Source organism: Tenrec ecaudatus, chromosome 3 (assembly GCF_050624435.1).
Source record: "Tenrec ecaudatus isolate mTenEca1 chromosome 3, mTenEca1.hap1, whole genome shotgun sequence".
NCBI lineage: Eukaryota > Metazoa > Chordata > Mammalia > Afrosoricida > Tenrecidae > Tenrec > Tenrec ecaudatus.
This window is the reverse complement of record NC_134532.1, coordinates 218,672,730-218,690,645: the sequence shown is the minus strand read 5'-3', so window position 1 is coordinate 218,690,645 and position 17,916 is coordinate 218,672,730. Positions and strand designations below refer to the sequence as shown.

At 56.9% G+C, this 17,916-nt stretch overlaps 1 protein-coding gene across 2 annotated transcripts in view; it reads left to right on the top strand.

Annotated features, from left to right (window-relative positions):
- Positions 1 to 2,042: 2,042 nt before the first annotated feature.
- Positions 2,043 to 17,916, top strand: part of ZFYVE28 (zinc finger FYVE-type containing 28) — a 100,284-nt gene continuing 84,410 nt past the window's right edge. Inside the window, exon 1 of one of the 2 annotated variants that reach the window (XR_012783497.1) lies at positions 2,043 to 2,394. Coding sequence is in view for 1 of the 2 variants with exons in the window: in XM_075544614.1 (XP_075400729.1) it covers positions 2,356 to 2,394 (39 nt within the window). In the remaining variant the exon portion in view is untranslated. The remainder of the gene's footprint in view (positions 2,395 to 17,916) is intronic. The other variant, XM_075544614.1, reaches the window with a different exon arrangement.

The window sequence follows — 17,916 nt, the reverse complement described above, 5'->3', positions numbered from 1 at the left end:
GAATTGGGGCTCATAGGCAACTTTGGGGGTTGCTTTTAAGGGGTGCAGTACCTGGGTGGTAGCTGGAAGCAGCTGGGAGAAAACTGGTCCTGGACTCAACAACTAATGTGGATTCATAACCCTGCTCAGACCTGGCCCCGGGGTGGAGACGCATGCTGAGTTCTTTGGCTCAGGGTCCCACCTGAGTCCTGGGACCATGGGCCTGTGACAGCAAGGAGGAGCAGTAAGAGTCTTGAATGCTGGTCCTCAAGAGAGACCTTCCTTCGCCAGCCTGGTCTTAAAGGGGCCGTGGTGACCCAGTGGTGAAAGCATTTGGCTGCTAACAGAAAGGTGGAAGGTCAGGTTCCAACCCACCAGTCTGCAGGAACCCCTATGGGGCAATTCTGCCCTGTCCCAGAGGGTGGCGACGATTGGAGTCTTGAATCGGTATATGCCAGCATTGTGGCCAAGAAGGGGTGCTGGCTCGGGGACTGCACAAGGCAGCCCTGGTTTTGATCTCGGGACCACTTCAGACCAGACAGGGCATCTTCATGCACGGGCGTCTCTTGGTCATGTTTTGGTTTATTTGTGGAAAAGCTGTCGATGGGGAATTCAAATGGGACCATGTGTTTGTGGCCGCCGGCTCTCTGTGCTCAGCCGTGGAGTTGATGCCGAGTCACGGGGACAATCTTGGGAGCATTAAGACCCAGCTGCTCCATAAGGTCATGACTTCTCAGAAGCAGGTCACCAGGCCTTTCTTCTGGGGCACCTCTGGGCGTGCTTAACTATTTGAGCCCACCAGGGACTCCTCAGCACCTGACAGGCACACCACTGGTGACTCTGTGTAGGTCCCAGGGACAAGTGATGAGTAAGATGAGCATTTACTGTGGTCAGTACTAGGGAGCCCTGGTGGCATAGTGGTTCCACGCTGGGTTGCTAACCTCAAGGTCAGCAGTTCGAAACCAACAGCCCCTCTGCAGGGGAAAGACAAGGCTGTACAACTCATAGCGACCCAGTGCACCACAGAACAGAACACTGCCTGGCCCTGGGCCATCCTCACAAGTGTTCCATTGCCTGGGCCTGCTGTTGTAGCCCTCAGTCAATGCATCTCCTTGCTGCCCCCACTGGCGCCCCCAGCCCACCCTAGCCCCCAGGATCTGTGCGGTAATTCCCAGTCTCTGTGCCTGTGGTTATAATCCCATGTGGGAAAGGGTCGTCTTTGTAATGTTCATGCAGCAGGATTACAACAAACCAGCACTAGAGAGATGGGGGAAGAGGGATACCAAGGCACATGAAGATCACCCAGAAGCAGAAACTCAAAGGAGTCAAGATGGTTCCTCCAGAGCCCACATAGACAGAAAGTCCTGCCCTAGCACCAGAGCCTGGATTTCAGCCTTCTAACCTTGGAAACTGTGAGAAAATGAATGCCTGTCTGAGAAAACCACCCCCTTGTGGTATATTTTTATGACAGCAGCACTAGCAGACTATGGTAAAGACACATAAAAAAGGTTTAGGATAAAAAAAGGTGATGAGAAAGAAGCGAGGAAGTTGAGAACTAGTCTGCAGATACCGAAAGCGGCCGGGAAGAAGATGCTGGCATCCTTCTCTCCTCTCCGATTCCCGTAGGGTTCCTGGCCCCTCACCTGCCTTCCTCTACTCCCGGCCGAAGGACCTTCCTTCTCGTTTACCCCGGCCGCCGCCGCAATTTCTGGGTCCAGCCGGAGGGAAGGGTCTTCCAGGGTCACAGTCCGTCTCCCAATTGACTCTTGGTCTGTGCAAACCTACGGGTGAGGGGCGGGAGAAGACCGGTGCGGTTGAGTCTTCGTCACCTAGCAACCGGCGGCACGCTGGGGCGCTATCGGCGGGAGAGAATACAATCCCCAGAATGCACGTCGCCCGCGAGGTGACTACAGACGCCGAATCTAGAGCCCTCCTTCCCGCAATACCCTTCGGGACCTGTAGTTTTTCGGCCTCCGGGCGGGGCACGGCGACGATTGGGCGGCTCCGCCCCGCTCGGCTCCGCCCGCGGCTCTCGGCGGGCCGGGGGGCTCGCGGCGCCCTCGCGCATGTGCGGCGCGGGGCGGCCGTGACCGGAGGAGGCGCGGGTGGCGGGGAGCGGCGGGGAGCCGCGTGCCGCGTCAGTCTGCGCGTCCACTGTCTGTCTGTCCGCGAGTCGGCCGGTCGTCGGCGCCGCCACTGAGCATCCTCCTGCCGCGCACCTGCCTCCTCCTCCGCCGCTGCCCGCCGGGCGCCAGGCTCCGCTCGTGCCTCCGCCCCGGGACCCCGACCCAGCCGGCCCGGCCCGGCCTTCTGGCCCGCAGCCACCCGGGCGAAGCCGCCGGGGAGGGCGCCCAGCCGGGCCGGGCCCGCGCGGCGATGATGCACAGGTTCCGAAAGTGGCTGTATAAACCTAAGGTGAGTATAGACCGAGGACCCGAGACCCCCACCCCAGCCCCGGGTCCCCCGACCCCTCTCACTGCCCCAGGGGCTTCGGCCCCACTGTCCTCCCAGGCCCCGTCCTGGAAAGATGAGACCCCTCCCCGCTCTCCAGAAAGGCCGCCCTGCCTGGGACCCCCAGGCTTGGAGTCCCCTCCATGCATCCGCTGTTCCTTACTCTGCAGGACTCCCCATCTCTGCTAGGTCCCGGAAAGGACCTTGCTGACCCTCCTCCCAGCTTCTAGGGGTACGAATCCTCCTTCCTTTCCTGCCTCCCAACTATTCTGGGTCCTGGACAGACCCCCCCCCCCCCACTCACTCTTCTGCTCCGTCGCGACCCCTCTCCACTTCCTCGGGGTCCGCAGGCGGCCTCCATCCTCCCCTGGCTGGAGCAGGTCCTTTCCCCTAGCGTATCCCCCCACCCGTGTCTGGTCCTCCCTTTCCGAATCACGACTGAGCCCCCAGGTGCTGTCCGGGTCTCCTCCGACGAGCGGGGCGAATGTCCTCGGCCACAGTGGCCAGGTGACTGGAGGTGCCGTTCCCCACTGCGTAAGAGCGCCCCTCCTGCGCCGCGGGGTCGAGGCCTGGCCGGTGCGCCCCGCCGCCCCGCGCCCCGGCTGCTGCGCCAGTCGCACTGCGGGCGCTGCGTCCCCGTGGCGGCTGGAGCCGGACTGTCGTGCGGGTGCAGGGTCTGGGTGCGGCGAGGCCTGGGATTGGGGTGCGGGGTTGGGCGCTTTGGGACCTGGGATTGGGGCTTGGGTCCGGGGGTGGCACGTTGGAGGCTGGCGCTGCGAGAGGACCCGGGGATCGGAGTTTTGAAGGAGAAGAGTCGCGCCACGGGTGGGGTCCTTGCTACGCAAGGATGAGAGCGAGGGGGGGTGGGGGGGGCGGTCACCGCGTCCCAGCGCCCCCTCCAACCTCGGAGACTGCGGTTGCCATCCTATGGAACCGACACCCCTGGCTTAATCACTTTCTTGGGCTGGGATCCTACTTGCTGCCTACTACCCTGTAGTCCATGGCCTAGAAAAGGGTTCTGCGTAAGCCCAGCTAGCTGTGTGCCGGTTCAAAGCGAGAGTTCAGGGACCCAGGGGGCTCCTACTGTCCAGCCTTGGGGTGTGGGAGGTAGGTTTCAGGGTGCTGGGTTGGGAGTTTCGGGTATGCGTGGGAAGGGTATCCCCGGTTCGTCCGAGTCAGTGTGTGGTGTTCCTTCTACCACTGTGCAGGTGAAGCCCCGCTCCTTCCTCCTGGTGTCTCAAACTCCAGCCCCTGGAGACCTGAGCGTGGCTTGGGGGCTTCCCTGCCCTTGGCTGCTACTCTCCCCTGCGACAGTCCCTCCCAAGGTCCTGCCGGCTCCTCTGCAGGGGGGTTGGAGGGGGCGGGGCGGCAGCCTCTCCTGGGACACTGCACCAGAGCGGTTTTCCTCTTGTGACCAGTTAGGTGACCACCGAGTCCACTTGTCTAGAGGTCGTTCTGGGGGCAGCAGCAGCGTTTTCATTGACAAATGGCAGTGAGCAGACAGAGGAAGGTATTAAGTGCCACTCGCCTCTCTCTGGAGGGGAGCTGATAGCGAAGGTCTGGTGGGGAGTCTCAGTGGACAGGTGGGCTGGAGGGCTGCCGGGACCTCCCCCTCTAGGGTGCTGGGCTTTCGGGCTGGGGGTAGGGGTAGGGGGATGGAGAAGCAATTGTAGGTTCACAGTGTGGTGTGCCGGTGGGAGATGCAGAATTCTAGTTTAGGCAAAAATCTTTACCAGTGAGACACAACATGCCTGTGCCTGTCCCACAATGTAGGACCATGTGCTTAGCTTGCCCTTCTCAGCAAGCTGCCCCCACCCCAGTGCCCCGCTGCCAGCTCTGGGCACTGACCCAGCAAAGTGGAGAGCTGCAGAATGAATAAGTTCCCCTCCCCAAAAATAAAAAACCCAAAGCTCCACCCCAAAGAAAAACCCATTGCTTTCCACTTGGTTCTGGCTCATACTGGCCCTGTAGGACAGAGCAGGACTGCCCCACTGGGCTTCAAAGGCTGTCCTTTTGCAAAAGCAGGCTGCCTCATCTTACTCCTACAGAGCAGCTGGTATTTGAACCGCCGACCTTTTGGTCAAAAGCCGAGTGCTTTAATCACTGTCACTCAACCTCCCTCCCCAAACCGACTGCCATGGAGTTGATTCTGATTGATAGCACCTGCTACAAATAGGGTTTCTGAGTCTAAATCTTTACAGGAGCAGACAGCCTCATTGTTCTCCCTGGGAGTGGCTGGCGGGTGTGAACCACTGACGTTGCAGTGAGCAGACCAATGCTTACTTGATGGCAGCACCTTAACTAACTCGATGGCTCCTTAACTAACAACACTGCTGCTATTTCAGCCCAAAGCCATGTGTTCTGGAGGATGGGGAGAAGGTGTGCTATTTATGTGTGAACCTTCTGTGACCTCCGGAGAGCAGAGTGCCAGGCCTTTCTTCCGAGGGTCATTCAGACCACCAGCCTTTCAGCTAAGAGTCCCGGGCTTAGCCATCTGTGCAAGCCAGAGACTTGCTGAGACCTCTCCTTTACTTCACTGCTATCTCTGGCTGACCCTGGACTGGACAAAGAGCTCCTCTCCCCAGCCCCAGCTTAGATGGTTTCTCATTGGAATTCTGAGCTTGCCTCAGGGGTTCTGATGGAAGGCCCAGAGTATGTTTGGTCTCTGTAGTAGCCTTTTGTGTTTCAAATCAAAGCTCTGATTTTTGCCTCCGTCCATAAGCTGAGCCCCTTGCCCTCGCTCCTTGTGAAACCCAGCCAGTTTTGGCACAAGGGGGCACCCCGTCAGCCCTGGGTCATTTGGGGGTGGGGGTCCAGTCTGGTCCAGCAGAGTCTGAGTGTGAGAGTGGGGGGTGTCTGGGGGAGCTTGCACCCGCAGGTAGTGTGCTTCATTTTCCTTTCTGATGTTTAGATAGTTAGGCGTTTCTAATGGCATGCTTTGTGTTGAAAGCCAAACACGGAGCTTCTTGTTCATTACCATGCGGTTGGTTGAAAATATTCCAGAACAAAAGCTGTTATTCATTGTTCCCGGAGTTCTGAAAAGGGCTTGGAAATGCTTAAAAAATGTTCTTAACATGACACTGAACATTTTTGATATCTGAGTCATTAATAAGTACCCAAGTTTAGTAACACGCGCGCGCGCGCACACACACACACACACACACACACACACACACACACACACACACACACACACACAAGCAATTGAAAAGCCAGTCTTCTGATGCAGTGGCTTAACATGGAAATGGCTTTTGCAAACAGTGCTCTAAGTCAAGTGTCCCCCCCAGTAGCAGCCTGGTGGTTCCTTCCTGGGCTGCCCCGAGTCCAGTCGGAACAGCGTCTGCGTCTTGGCAGGGCCTGGGGCCTCATGTTGAAGCAAGGGAAGTGCTGTGCTTGATTTGCTTCACTGCAAAGCCTTCCCAGGGAAATCCTTGGTGTTAGTTGTCCGGGTTGATCCTAACTCAGGGGACCCTGGGTGTCACAGACACCCCCTTAGGGTGCCCTTGGCTGCCATTTTCCCAGGAGCAGAGCTGATGCGTCCTGAAGAGGAATGTTTTGGGGGAGTTGCTATCCTTATCTGAAACGACACCATCAGCGCTTGTGTTTCTAGTCAATGATGTTGTTGCTTTCCCTCTTGATGGGCAGGGTGGAGGGCAGGTGCAGAGGGTGTGGGGTGGTGGGCGGGGCTGGGTTCCTGGCCTTTTGATGCTGATCCCGGATGAATGTACACTTCCACCTGGAAGCAGAGCCATGGGCCATAGATGCGGTCAGCCACGTGACACCGGACAAACTCTCTCTGCACCCCAAGTGCTTCTGGGGACGGGGTTACTCGCCCTCCTGGTCTACCCCACCCCATCCCTGGAGGAACACATTCTTGGTGTCCCAGTGCCTCTCTTTGCTGACCTGTAGACATTCTGCATCCAAAGCAGAGATGGAATGACCTTCACTGAGAGGAGAAGCCTGGTTGGCTGGGTAGTTTTCCAAAGAGGAGCCCCAGGCTTTGGAAAGTTAGTGTGTTCTGTGGCATTTCCTGCCAGTTACTGTTGCATTAACCTCACGACTATACATTACAGGGGGTTAAGAACCCCCTGGTTTCCAAAGTCCAGTCCACCTTGCTACTGGCTCAGTCAGGCAGGTGGTGGCATTCTGCCTGCCTAGGGTGATGTACACTGGAAGTTGCTTGTATATGAAACCAGCAGGTCTCGGGGTAGAAGAGGAGGCCTGGGTCTCATGGTCCCCCCCAGGTCCTTCTCTCGGGGCTCCTGATGGCCGAGAGTGATGAGGGGTTGGCCCAGATGACAGAGACCTCTTGAAAGACAGCTACCATGTCAACTGAGGTCCTGAGATCAGCTGAGGTGGTGGCCATGGGGGTTTGCTGCCACAACCTGGTCCCACCTGCCTGGGGACCCGGACTGGAGCCTGTCTTCTGTGGGGTGGCCGCTAGCAGGGGCCCCGATGTCCCCACCTGGCTTTTGAGGCCACCCATCCACGCATGTGCCCTTCCACAATGCTGTGTTGGCATTTGCAGTTTTTGTGCAAGATTCTGGCCAGGTGCCAATTCATTGGGCTCTTGAAAAATAATGGATATTTAAGTGCAGGCTCCTATTGAAGATGAAAGAGCGCCAGTGGCATAGCGGTTATGCACTGGCCTGTGACCTGCAAGGTCTGAAGTTCGAAGCCACCAGCTGCTTCTCAAGAGAGAGGTGGCTTTCCGCTCCTTAAAGAGTCACCATCTCAGACACACTGCCAGGGCAGTTCTACTCTGTCCTCTAGGGTCACCGTGAGTCGGCGTGGACTCAATGGCAGTGAGTTTTAGGTTTTGAGGTTGAGGACACACTGAGTTGAAAGTTCCCCTCCATAACCTCTCACCTGGCTCATGGGTTCCTTTTTCCTTTTATTGCTTCCCTGTTCTTTATTGTGTTCAGTGTAGGAGCCCTGGTGGCACAGCGGGTTAAGCACGGGGCTGCTACAGAGAGGCCAGCATTTGGACCTCCCCCAGCCACTCTAAGGGAGAGCGAGCTGCATCCTCTGCTTCCCTAAAGATGCCTGTTGTTGTTAGGGGCCGTCAAGTTGGTTTTGATTCACAGTCACCCTGTGTGCACAATAGAATGACACACCGCCTGCATGGCCCCACACCACCCTCACAACTATCAGTGGAATCCGTGAGAGCCTTGGAAGCCCAGTGGGACATTTCCTTTTTGTCCCATGCGGTGATGATGAGTCGGAATCGCTCGCTGGCAGGTGGACTTGGGCTTGGACATATGGTGCTAGCCAGAGGCCAGAGGCTGGAACCCCCAGCCACTGTGCCTCAGCAGGAAGATGTGGCCGTCTGTGTCCAGAAAGATGCTAGCCCCGTGAGTCAGTTCCCCTCTGCCTTACAGGCTCCCCAGTACCCGACGACAATGAGCCTCGTTTGGGAGGACAGAGAATCCCGAGTGTCTGCCATCCCTGCTGCTGTGGCCTTGTATCCAGCGCAGGGATATTAACATGCCCACTGTGCTCGCCAACTGCCGCCATCACCCGTCCCGGCTTTCTCTACCACTGGTATCCGAATCCCCTCCTGTTCCCATCCCGAGTTCCTGCTGTGCGTGGGTCACATCTGGTGGGCCTTATTGCCACAGATTAATGGCTGTCCCGGGGGCTGTGACATGCCACTGGCTTTTTGTCCTCTGTGACAGCCCCCCACAGAACAGTGTTGCTGCCCTGAAGATTTCCCCCACCCCACTCACCATGTCCGTCCAGAGGCTTGCCCTGCTGATGTATTTGATTTCAGCAGAGGAACCTCAGCTGCCAAGATGCGGCTGGTAGCGTCCTTGCTTGAGCTGAGGGTAGCCCTTGACACTTGGCTGGGGGTCAGCTCCTGCTCCCCGGGGTGCCTGGTCAAGGTGGGGACCACCCAGTCCTGCAGGGAGGCTCAGAGTGCTGAGTCAGAGCAGAAAGGGAGCTTGAGGACTCCTCAGAGCCACAGGGGCTTGGTTCTCAGCAAAACCAGGCGGGTGTTAGGTCTTCTCCCCCTTTCCCTGCCAACATCCCCCATGGAGAACTATGGGGGCTGCAGGCTGAGGGGCATCAGTTCTTGTGTTTGTAGAGGAAACCACCCACCGCCAGGCTTCCCACGCCCCCCACCTTGTTTGTTTCACCAAGGTCCGGGCCCGGGTGTGACTGACATTGGCAGGTGGACCCACGAGAGGCCAAGCGGTGACTCTGATGTCATCGCTCAGGCAGACAGTTTACAATCAGAGCCATTTCTTTACTGGAAACATCGGTGATGGTTTCTGTTCCGTCAGTTACAGGCAGGGAGTTATGAGCTTCTTGTAATTGATGTGGGGCTCGCCCTGTCCGACAGGCGGTGGCTCCTGTGCCTGGCGTCCCGCCTGCACTCATAAGTGGGCAGCGTTCTTTGACCTTAAGAGGGCAGAGAGGAAGTGAGGAGTCCTTGTGTGTGTGGTGTTGGTGCCCAGGACCCCAGAACACCATGCACGTTTCCTCGGAGCACATGTAGAAAGAAGTCCCGAGCAGGTGATAGAGGGACTGTGGTGTTAGGCGGTTTGGGTTGGTGGCCCTTTGTCCCCACAGCTCTCACTATAGGCCGTGGGCCTGTGCAGAGGGAAGTCGGAGCTGCCTGACGCCAGCCCAGGAGAGCCGCGAGTACCCAGGATGCTGTGCGCTTTCCATACTTCTCTCCTGTGTTGACTGTCCCTTTGCTTTCCCAAGGAGCTGGGGCATAGTGGGGACACAGTGGACTGCTCACCGCGAGATCAGCAGTTCTAAACACCCAGCCTGCTCCGAAGAAGCAAGGGGAGGCTTCCTACTCCCGTAATGAGTCCCAGTCTTGGAAACCCGTGGCAGCAGGAGTTCGACCCTGCCCTACATGGTTGCTTTGAGTTGGAATCAACTGGACGCTGGCGAGGGTTTTGCGCCTCTGACCGCTCAGGGGTCTGCGTGGGGTCAGAGCACGAGTGTGGTAGCTCCCTGCAGCTGTCGCCACAACCCACCTCAAACTGGAAATGAGATCAAGTTCTGGGAGATCAGGGCCAGGGGAGGAAGGGTGCTTGCTGCTTCCCGCTTCGGGGGTGGGGGGTGGGGGTGCTTTTGGTGACTCTCAGTGGTGCCCCCTTGGCCCTTGGCCGCATCGCTTCAGGCCCTGCCTCTGTCTTCCTTGGCTGTCTCCTCTGTGCCAAAGTTTGCATGATAAGGAGACCTGATGGTCCTGTAGGTTAAGGGCTGGGCTGCCAGCGGCAAGGTGGGCAATTCAAACCCGCAGTCACTCCCCAAGAGAAAGGGAGGCTGGTCCGCTCCCTAAAGATTTGCAGTCTTGGGGACCCTCCAAAGGGTCGGCGTGAGTCAGAACTGACCCAGGGACGGTAGGTTTGGCTTGTGGTAGGGAAAAGAGTTCCTTCCCGTGACCTTGCTACGGGTAGAATTGTGAAGTGGGGGGGAATCCCAGACCACCAGACTGCTCTCCTGCGAGGGACATTTAGTTCCAACAGAGCCAGAGAACACTGGGTGCTTATTACAGGCAAGGTCTGTGTCCGGGTTGTATGTTTTCACCATACTTACTCTGTCTGGATGCTGAGCAAATAGTCCAAGCAGCTGGACTACATGAGGGAGAGCTGGCATCCGGATTGGAGGATGTCTCGCGAAGGGCCTGCAGGATGCAGACGCCACCACCGTGCTTGCTGCAGGGGAGGAGGACTTGAGGCCTGCACCGATGAGGATAAAGACCACGACCTTCAGTCTGCATGGCAGCCCAGCATAACGAAGGTAAAGCCCTCACAGCCGGACCGATCGACAGCATCCTGGTCAACAGGGGAGAAGAGCGGGACTGGCATCCACAAGCAGCACCTCCTTGGCAGCAGCTGACCAGAAATTACACTGAGCCAATTGGCTTCATGGGACCACTTTAAAGCGTTGCTAGGCAAAGACATCAGCTCCAGGACTAAGGTGTGTTGACCCAAGTCCTGGCATTTTCGGTCGCCTTGAATGCACCCATGGTCAACACCCTTGGAGACAGCAGTCCAAAAAAAAAAAAAATCAAACAGCGTGTCGCATGGAGCAGATCGGCTGCGAAAGACATCTTGCAAATGTCAAACGGTGCTGTTGCCTTGAGGACTGAGGCGCACCTGACCTAACCCAGCATGCTTCCAGGCGCCTCCGAGCTGTGCACCGCACTGGACAACAGAGAGGAGACTGGAGAGGCGCCCAGGCGTCTGAATGATGGCGTCGGTGAAGAGGACTGCATGGACCACAAAGCTTCCAGGAGAACGGACAAGCCTGTGTCGGAAGGAGTACAGGCAGAACGCACCTTGGAATTGAAGCTGGAGAGGCTCCGTCTGGATACATGATCAGGAAGGACCAGCCCCTGGAGCGGGACAGTGTGAAGTTGACAAAAAGGAGGAGGAGTCCCAGTGAGATGGGTGGACACTGTGGCAGCAAGCAAGCGTTCCCACATAACGAGTGGAGGGCTGGTGCAGGGCCAGGCAGGGCTTTGCTCTGTTCTACATCAGGCCGCTGTGAATCACAGCTGCCTTGGGCCTCCTGCCCTGCCCTGGAGGGGGTGTTAACTTTCGTCTGGTTTGACACTGCATACATCTTTAGGCAGCAGCCTGCCGCGTGGCTAGTCTGTTTTAGAATCCCTTCAGGGACTAGTCCATACAGCCACGCAAACGAATCTACGCTTAATGCTGGAAACGAAGGGGCCACAGTCTACTATGCAGATGCAATGCCCATGGCCTACTGAGAGGGGATTTGTCAATCTGTGGTCCCCTTGGCTGGGAGGGGCCCACCTTGGACATTGACAAGGGTTGGGGTATCTATGCGGCCTGCCCTCCAAAAGCTGAGGAGATAGAAAGAGCCAGACAAGGGAGGGAAGCAGCACGCGGAGTCAAGTCACCTTCTGAAAGAGCTGTCACATGGTCAGGGGACAGCAGGGGCCTGGAAGGGACCCAGAGGCAGTCACTGGTAACAGGTATGAAAGGGACCTCATGGTGATGACAGATGGCAGGGCCAAGAGGAGTCTCTTAAGGGGACCGAGGAAGCCTGCCTAAGGGACCAGACCAGTCTTGTCTCAGGGGCTCAGTGGAGCCTGTCCCCAGGCCCCAAGGGAGGGCTTGTCTGTAGGGACTGAAGGAGCCTGCCAGATGGGCTTGAGGAGAGCCCATCCTGAGGGCCCAGGAGGAGCCTGCCTGTCCTCAGGGGGCCAAAAGGCATGTGATCTGGGGGGCTGAGGGGAGTGGAGTGAGCCACCCTCTGGCTGGAGACTGTCTCCTGGTCTTGAGCCTGAGTGCAGCCCGTTCCTTGTCCCTTAAGAAACCACTTAAGAGCTTAAGAGCAGTTCTTGAGCCTTGTGGAAGGTGGTAGCAAATGCAGGTGGGGCCAGTGCAGTGGGAGGGGGAAGGGTGGGGGTGTGGGGCTGTCAGGGAGGGAGGGGAGCTGCAGCCAGCCTCAGGGAGAGATCCACTCCCACCTCCACCCCGAGTTCCTGCTACAGCCACAGCCCTGAGGTTTGGGTTGCTCTTAGTGAGCGGACTTTCCCAGCCTAGACCACCAAGTCCGTGGGTGGTGCCAATGGTTCACGCATTTGGCTGCCAACCAAAGGGTTCAAAGTTCAAATCTGCCCTGAGTCGGGGCACCCAGTTCTGCTGACACACGTCAGGGTGGGGGTTGGGGGGGGACGCCATGCACAGAGTCTGCTCTGAGGTAGTTTGCTGGTCATGCACTGCCCCCCACTGCCCCCCACTTGGCAAAGGGGGCCTCAGAGATAGCCCATGTCTTGCTGCTGGCCTAGCAGCCAGAAAGAGGCAGAATTGGTATTTGAACTCCGGCTGGCAGACTTCGGCCCTGACTGCCCTGCGCCAGTGAGGCTGCTGTCCCTTCTCCCCTCTGAGTCCCGTTGAAGCAGTGGCTTGGTTGGACTGCACAGGAACTTGGATGGGGATGGACACCATTCAGATGTTTGAAGGAGAGTGACAGAATGAATGTGGTTTTTAACTGATCAGAATACTGTAAGCCAAAGCAGAAGAGGACATTTGATGTGACGGTAATTCATGGAGAAGGGTTGCTTTTCCTCCCCATTTACAGTACGTTTTTGGATGCCTTTCTGTTTCTCATTGTTTTCATGTAGGGTGGAGGCAGGGGGTTTGGAGCCCCTGAGTGGGGTTCTTTCTATGGCTTGGGGGGTTGAGGGAGGTATCCCTCAGAACACCCCTTCTCTTCTGGGCGGGAGGGAGACCGGGGTTGCTGACCTTTCCCTCTGACCTTGTCCCATTCCACCCGCCAGCCTCGAAGCTTGCCTGCTTAGGTCATGCGACTTTGGGGCAGACTCTGTTCTTTGGGTTCTCAGTTTTTAGACTGTCCCCCAGTTAATTTTAAGGCTATTGTCTGCGTGTGAGTGTATGTATGTATAAAAGCAGAGTCCTAGGTAAGAGTGATGTTTTAGTAGACAATAGGACGTCCCCTCACAGAGGGGTCACAGGGAGGGGACGAGTCAACCAGGGCACAGTATAGCACCAGTGAAACACGCAATACTCCTCTGGTTCCCAGAGGCTTCCTCACTCCCCAGTATTACAGCCCCAATCCTGCCTCTCACTGCGGCTAGACCGGAGCATGTGCACAGCAGGTACAGATAAGACATAAGGACTCACGACACACAGAATCCAGGAGCAGGGATGGGAGTAGTAATATCAGGAGGGCAGGGGGGAGGTGGGGATAGGAAGGAAGGAAGGGGGAACTGATTGTGATGATCAACACATAAGCACGCACACACACACCCGCCACCAGGGAGACAAACAACAGAAACCGTGGGGGAGGGGAGAGAGTGGTCAGTGTAAGATATGAAAATAATAATTTGAAATTTATCAAGGGGCCACAAAGTTGGGGGGGGGAACTGACACCAAGGACAATAGAAATTGAATGTCTAGAAAATAATGATGGCAACATATGTACAAATGTGCTTGATACAATTGACATATGGATTGTTACAAGTGCTGTAAGAGCCCTCAATAAAATGGTTTTTGAAAAAGAAAAAGGAGTGATGTTTTAGGTACATTTAAGAATCATGACATTCGGGAAGAGGCTATGAGGCAGTCAAGGTCCTTGTGGTTGTTGTTAGGAGCTGTCCAGTCGGTTCTGGGCCCTAGTGACCCCGTGCACAGCAGAACCAAACGCTGCCCGGCCCTCACCGTCGTCATAGTTGGTCTTTGGTTTGAGCCCATCTGTACAGCATGGTGCCCATCCATCTTGCTGAAAGTCTTCCTCTTGTTCGCTGCCCCTCCAAGCACCATGTCCTTCTCCAGGGACTGGCCTCTCCTGACAACGTACCCAAAGTCCGTGAGACCATGTTGCCATCCTTGCCTCTGAGGAGCCCCTTGGCCGCACATCTTGGAAGAGTGATTGGCTTGTCCTGTGGCAGTCCATGGTACTTTCAGTGTTCTTCTCCAGCACCACCATTCAAACTCACCCACTCTTCTTTGGTCTTCTGTATGCAAATGTGTCCAACTTTCACATGCATACGAGACGATTAAACATACCATGCTCGGGTCAGGGACACCTTAGTCCTTAAAGTAACCTCCTTGCTAGTCAGCACTTTAAAGAGGCCTTGGGCAGTAGGTAGGACCCCTAGTGGCATAGTGGTTATGAGTCGGGCTGCAGTCTGCCAGGTCAGCAGTTCCAAACCACCAGCAGTTCCGATGGAGAAAGATGGGGCTTTCTACTCCCGTAAATCATTACAGTCTCAGAGACTCACCGGGGCAGTTCTTCCCGATCTTGTAGGGTGGCTGAGTTAGTTTGGTTTGGTTTGGATTGTTTTGTGCAGCAGATTTACCCAGTGCCACGTGTCCCTCTATCGTCAAGGTCCCTGCCTGGGGCTTGACTTCTAGTGGAAAGGTGGGCCCCTGGAAACCGCCTAGTGGACCACAGAAGACAAGCCTGGTGACCTGTCATCCAGGAAAGATGACAGCGAAGAAAAAACCTGGTGGAGGTGACCTCTACTCTCTTCCCCACGGGGGTGGGGTGCTGTGAGTCAGGTTCCAGAGGCCCCCACCCCATCCTGGGTCCCTTGACCTTGCAGGGCCTCATCTCCCATTGTCCAGAGCAGCGGGGGCGGTCTTGGTTGGGAGTCTGATCACACAGCGTCCATTCCCTCATATTTCTAAAACCAGACTTCATTCCATGCGGGCTGCCCGGTCAGATTGCAAAGCTTAGTTTGCAGGAGTGTGGTTGGGACACTTTGGGGGCAGGTTGCGGGGGGAGCCTGGGGCGTGGCTGTGAGAGCCTGGTTGTCATGGCTCAGGAAGGAGGGAAGGAGGGACGGGCAGCTGGGGCTGGCGGGAAAGTCTGGTCAGCAGAGTGAGGCAGGGCAGGGCATCTGCTGCCAAGATGAATGTGATGTGCATGCGAGGATGGGGGTGGGGAGTGAGCCTGGAGCTCGTGGGGGGGGGGATTCAGACAGGATGGCTGCATGTGGGAGGCAGGGGTGGTGGCTGTGCCAGTCGTGTGGTTTGAAGACTGGAGCCAGAGTGTGTATGTGGGGGTAATGGGGTCAGGTTTGCAGTGGGGGCCACCCCCTGGCCTGCTGGGTGAGCAGAGCAGACTGGAAACTGGGCCCAGTGACTGAGAGAGGAGGGTGGCGGGTGACTCTGGGGTGGGTAGAAGTGAAGTGGGTGAGCAGGGCATAGAGTCAGGGAAGGCCTAGGCAGGCTGGTGGGTATCCTGGGGGGGGGGGTCTGTTTGCTTCGTGGGGAGCCCAGCGAGAGGAGTGAGGGAGGATGGGGAGGTCGGGATGCCCAGCTCTGGGCTGTCTGTCATGTTGGATGGACCCATGGAATGCCCATGCAGAGCTGGAAGGAAGGAGTGGTGAACCCAGAGCAGGTGGACTGCCCCACTGCTGGTACCCAGAAATGTTGTACAGTGTACAGGTGTGGGCATTATGGACTTGAGTTGGCAAGAGAGAAGGGGCGTCCCTAAGGAACCTAAAAGCCAGAGTTAAGCATGGTGGTGTGCACCCCTTCTCCAGGCCTGTGAAAAGCCACCTCTGCTTGGTCGTCCTTCAAGTCTTATTTGCCGTGATCCTGTGGGGTCAGCCTGCTGGCCTAGGCGGGGCTGGGCGGGGCCGGGAACGGCTGGGCGGGCCTGAACGGGGTGGGTCATGGGCGGGAGGGTGCAGAGCGGGGCAGGGCGGGGCTTGGTGGGGTCGGGCTGGGCTGATGAGGAGGGACTGGGCGGGGCTGGGCGGGGCTGCTCGTCTCTTCTGCGCTTATACCCGTGGCGGCAGCTAGCAGGAGGCGGGGCTGAGTGGGTGCTCAGCTGTGGCCTCCTAATGTGTCCGGTGGTTGATGCCCTTGCTCCTGGGCTCTCTCTCCCTGCTCTCTCATTCTACAGGAGGCTGAGTCGGGTTTATTTTTACAGGGTGGTCTCAGGATGGCAAGAGAGCATGTGTGGACCCAGCTTGGAAGCTGTGGGCATGCATCCCCAGGGTCACGGTCACAGCATGCAAGGGAGGTGCCTGTAGGCTCCTCTCCCTAGAAATGGGGCCAACCAAGGCCCATCGCAAAGGGGAATGGTCGCCGCTGTCGTTGGAATCGGGCCGGGCAGCGGAAAGGAGAATCCGTGGTCTGGAAGACAGGCCTGAGGAAATCACCCAGCACACCTCTCAGGGAAGCAGACAGATGGTGTCCCAGGTTCAAGATGAATCCGAAGGAGAAGTCCAGAAGGAGAGACCGGAGAGAGGTTGTCTCGGAGCTCAGGGACCAGAGTTTTCGTGAGCTGATGAGTGCTCGGCTTCAGCAAGCACCACCCCACACAATATGGGGCGGTGCCAGCTCCCATGATGCTTGAGCCCTTGCTGTGGCTGCTGTGCCCCTCAGCCTCAGGGAGGGCCTCTCGTTTGCTCTGACCCCCTATGCTGCCAGATAGGAGCTCCTTTTCGTCCATCTTTTATTTTTTAAGGAGACAGCCTACTTTATTTTATTTATTTAAAAAACATTTTATTGGGGGCTCTTACAGCGCTTGTAACAATTGTATCAAACACATTTGTACAGATGTCGCCATCATTATTTTCTAGACATTTATTGTCTATTGAGCCCTTAGTGTCAGCTCCTCTTCCCCCCCCCCACCTCACCCTTGTGGTCCCTTGATAAATTGTAACTTATTTTCATATTTTACACTGACCGCTGTCTCCCCCCACAGTTTCTGTTGTCCATCCCGCACCCCCTACCCAGGGACTGGTATGTGTCAATGGTCACAATAGGTTCCCCCTTCCTCCCCACCTTTCCCAACCTTTGCCCTGCCCTCCTGGTATCGCTACTCCCATTCCTGTTCCTGGATTCCGTGTGTCGTGAGCTCTTATGTCTTTACCGTACTTGTGCACATGCTCCGGTCTAGCCTGCAGGGCTAGTGGGGGGGGGGGGTGAGGAAGCCTGGAAGAACCAGAGGAGTGTTGTGTGTTTCATCGGTGCTTTACTGTGCCCTGCCTGACTGGGATGCCCTTTTCCAGTAAGTGTTCTCTCCTGGTGATGTGTCTGAAGAAATGAGTCCCCGGCATGCCATCCCTACTCCCCAGGGACATTCTGATCATGTGTCTCCTAAGGCTGGCTTGTTGGTCCCTTTGCAGACCAGAGAATGCCCAGTGTTCTTGGCCAACAGCACAGTCCAGGTGCCCCGACCCTCCAGTCTTCCTGATCTGGCTTTGTCAGGAGACCGAACAAGACTATGGCTGGGGTCAGATGCACCTGACTCAACCAGGTGACACCTCTGTTTTTGTGCAAGATGTGCCCCAAAAAGGACACAGATCCTAATGACACAGCCAGACACATCCTGGTGGAACTCCAGGGGCCTGATGCGATAGGCTGATGACCCCCTAGGACGACAGCTGAGCCGGTCACAGAGCCACATTGCCCGGTGCCAGGCGAGGAAGACCAGGACTCCGGGGAGCTAGGCTTGATGAAGATCTCTGGGCTGAACCGAGTTCTCGCTGCTTATCGGGGAGAGTGAAGTGGAAGGCAGTTTCAGACGAAGACAGAAACAGAGCCACCCCCAGCCCGGCTCTGGAAGTTCTGGAAACTGTGCTCCAAAAGAGAACTCGGAGTCAGCAGGAAGGCGTGGGAGGCGAGAAGCAGCGGGGGCTACAGACATCACTGTCGGGGAGCGGGGGAAGTCTCAGCAAGCCTTGCCACACAGACCCATGTTACCAGCGGCCTCCCGTCCCCCCCCCCCCGAAAACAGGCAAATGGAAATACAGGGGGGTTAAATGCTGGAAGGGGGAGGTCAGATAGTCTTAAGGTCTTTGAGAACTCGGGCCTGAGAACTAAGCATGTGGCGTAGCAACTGGGTGCCACCAGCTGCTGCGGAGTTGGTTCTGACTCAGCAGCGACCCCACATGGCCCCGAGAAGCACTGCGGTCGTTCAGGTTTCCAAACGCTGGGCTGTTTTGAGAGTAGGTCGCTGGCCTCTCTCCCAAGGCTCTGTGGGGTGGGCTAGAACTGCCCTCTT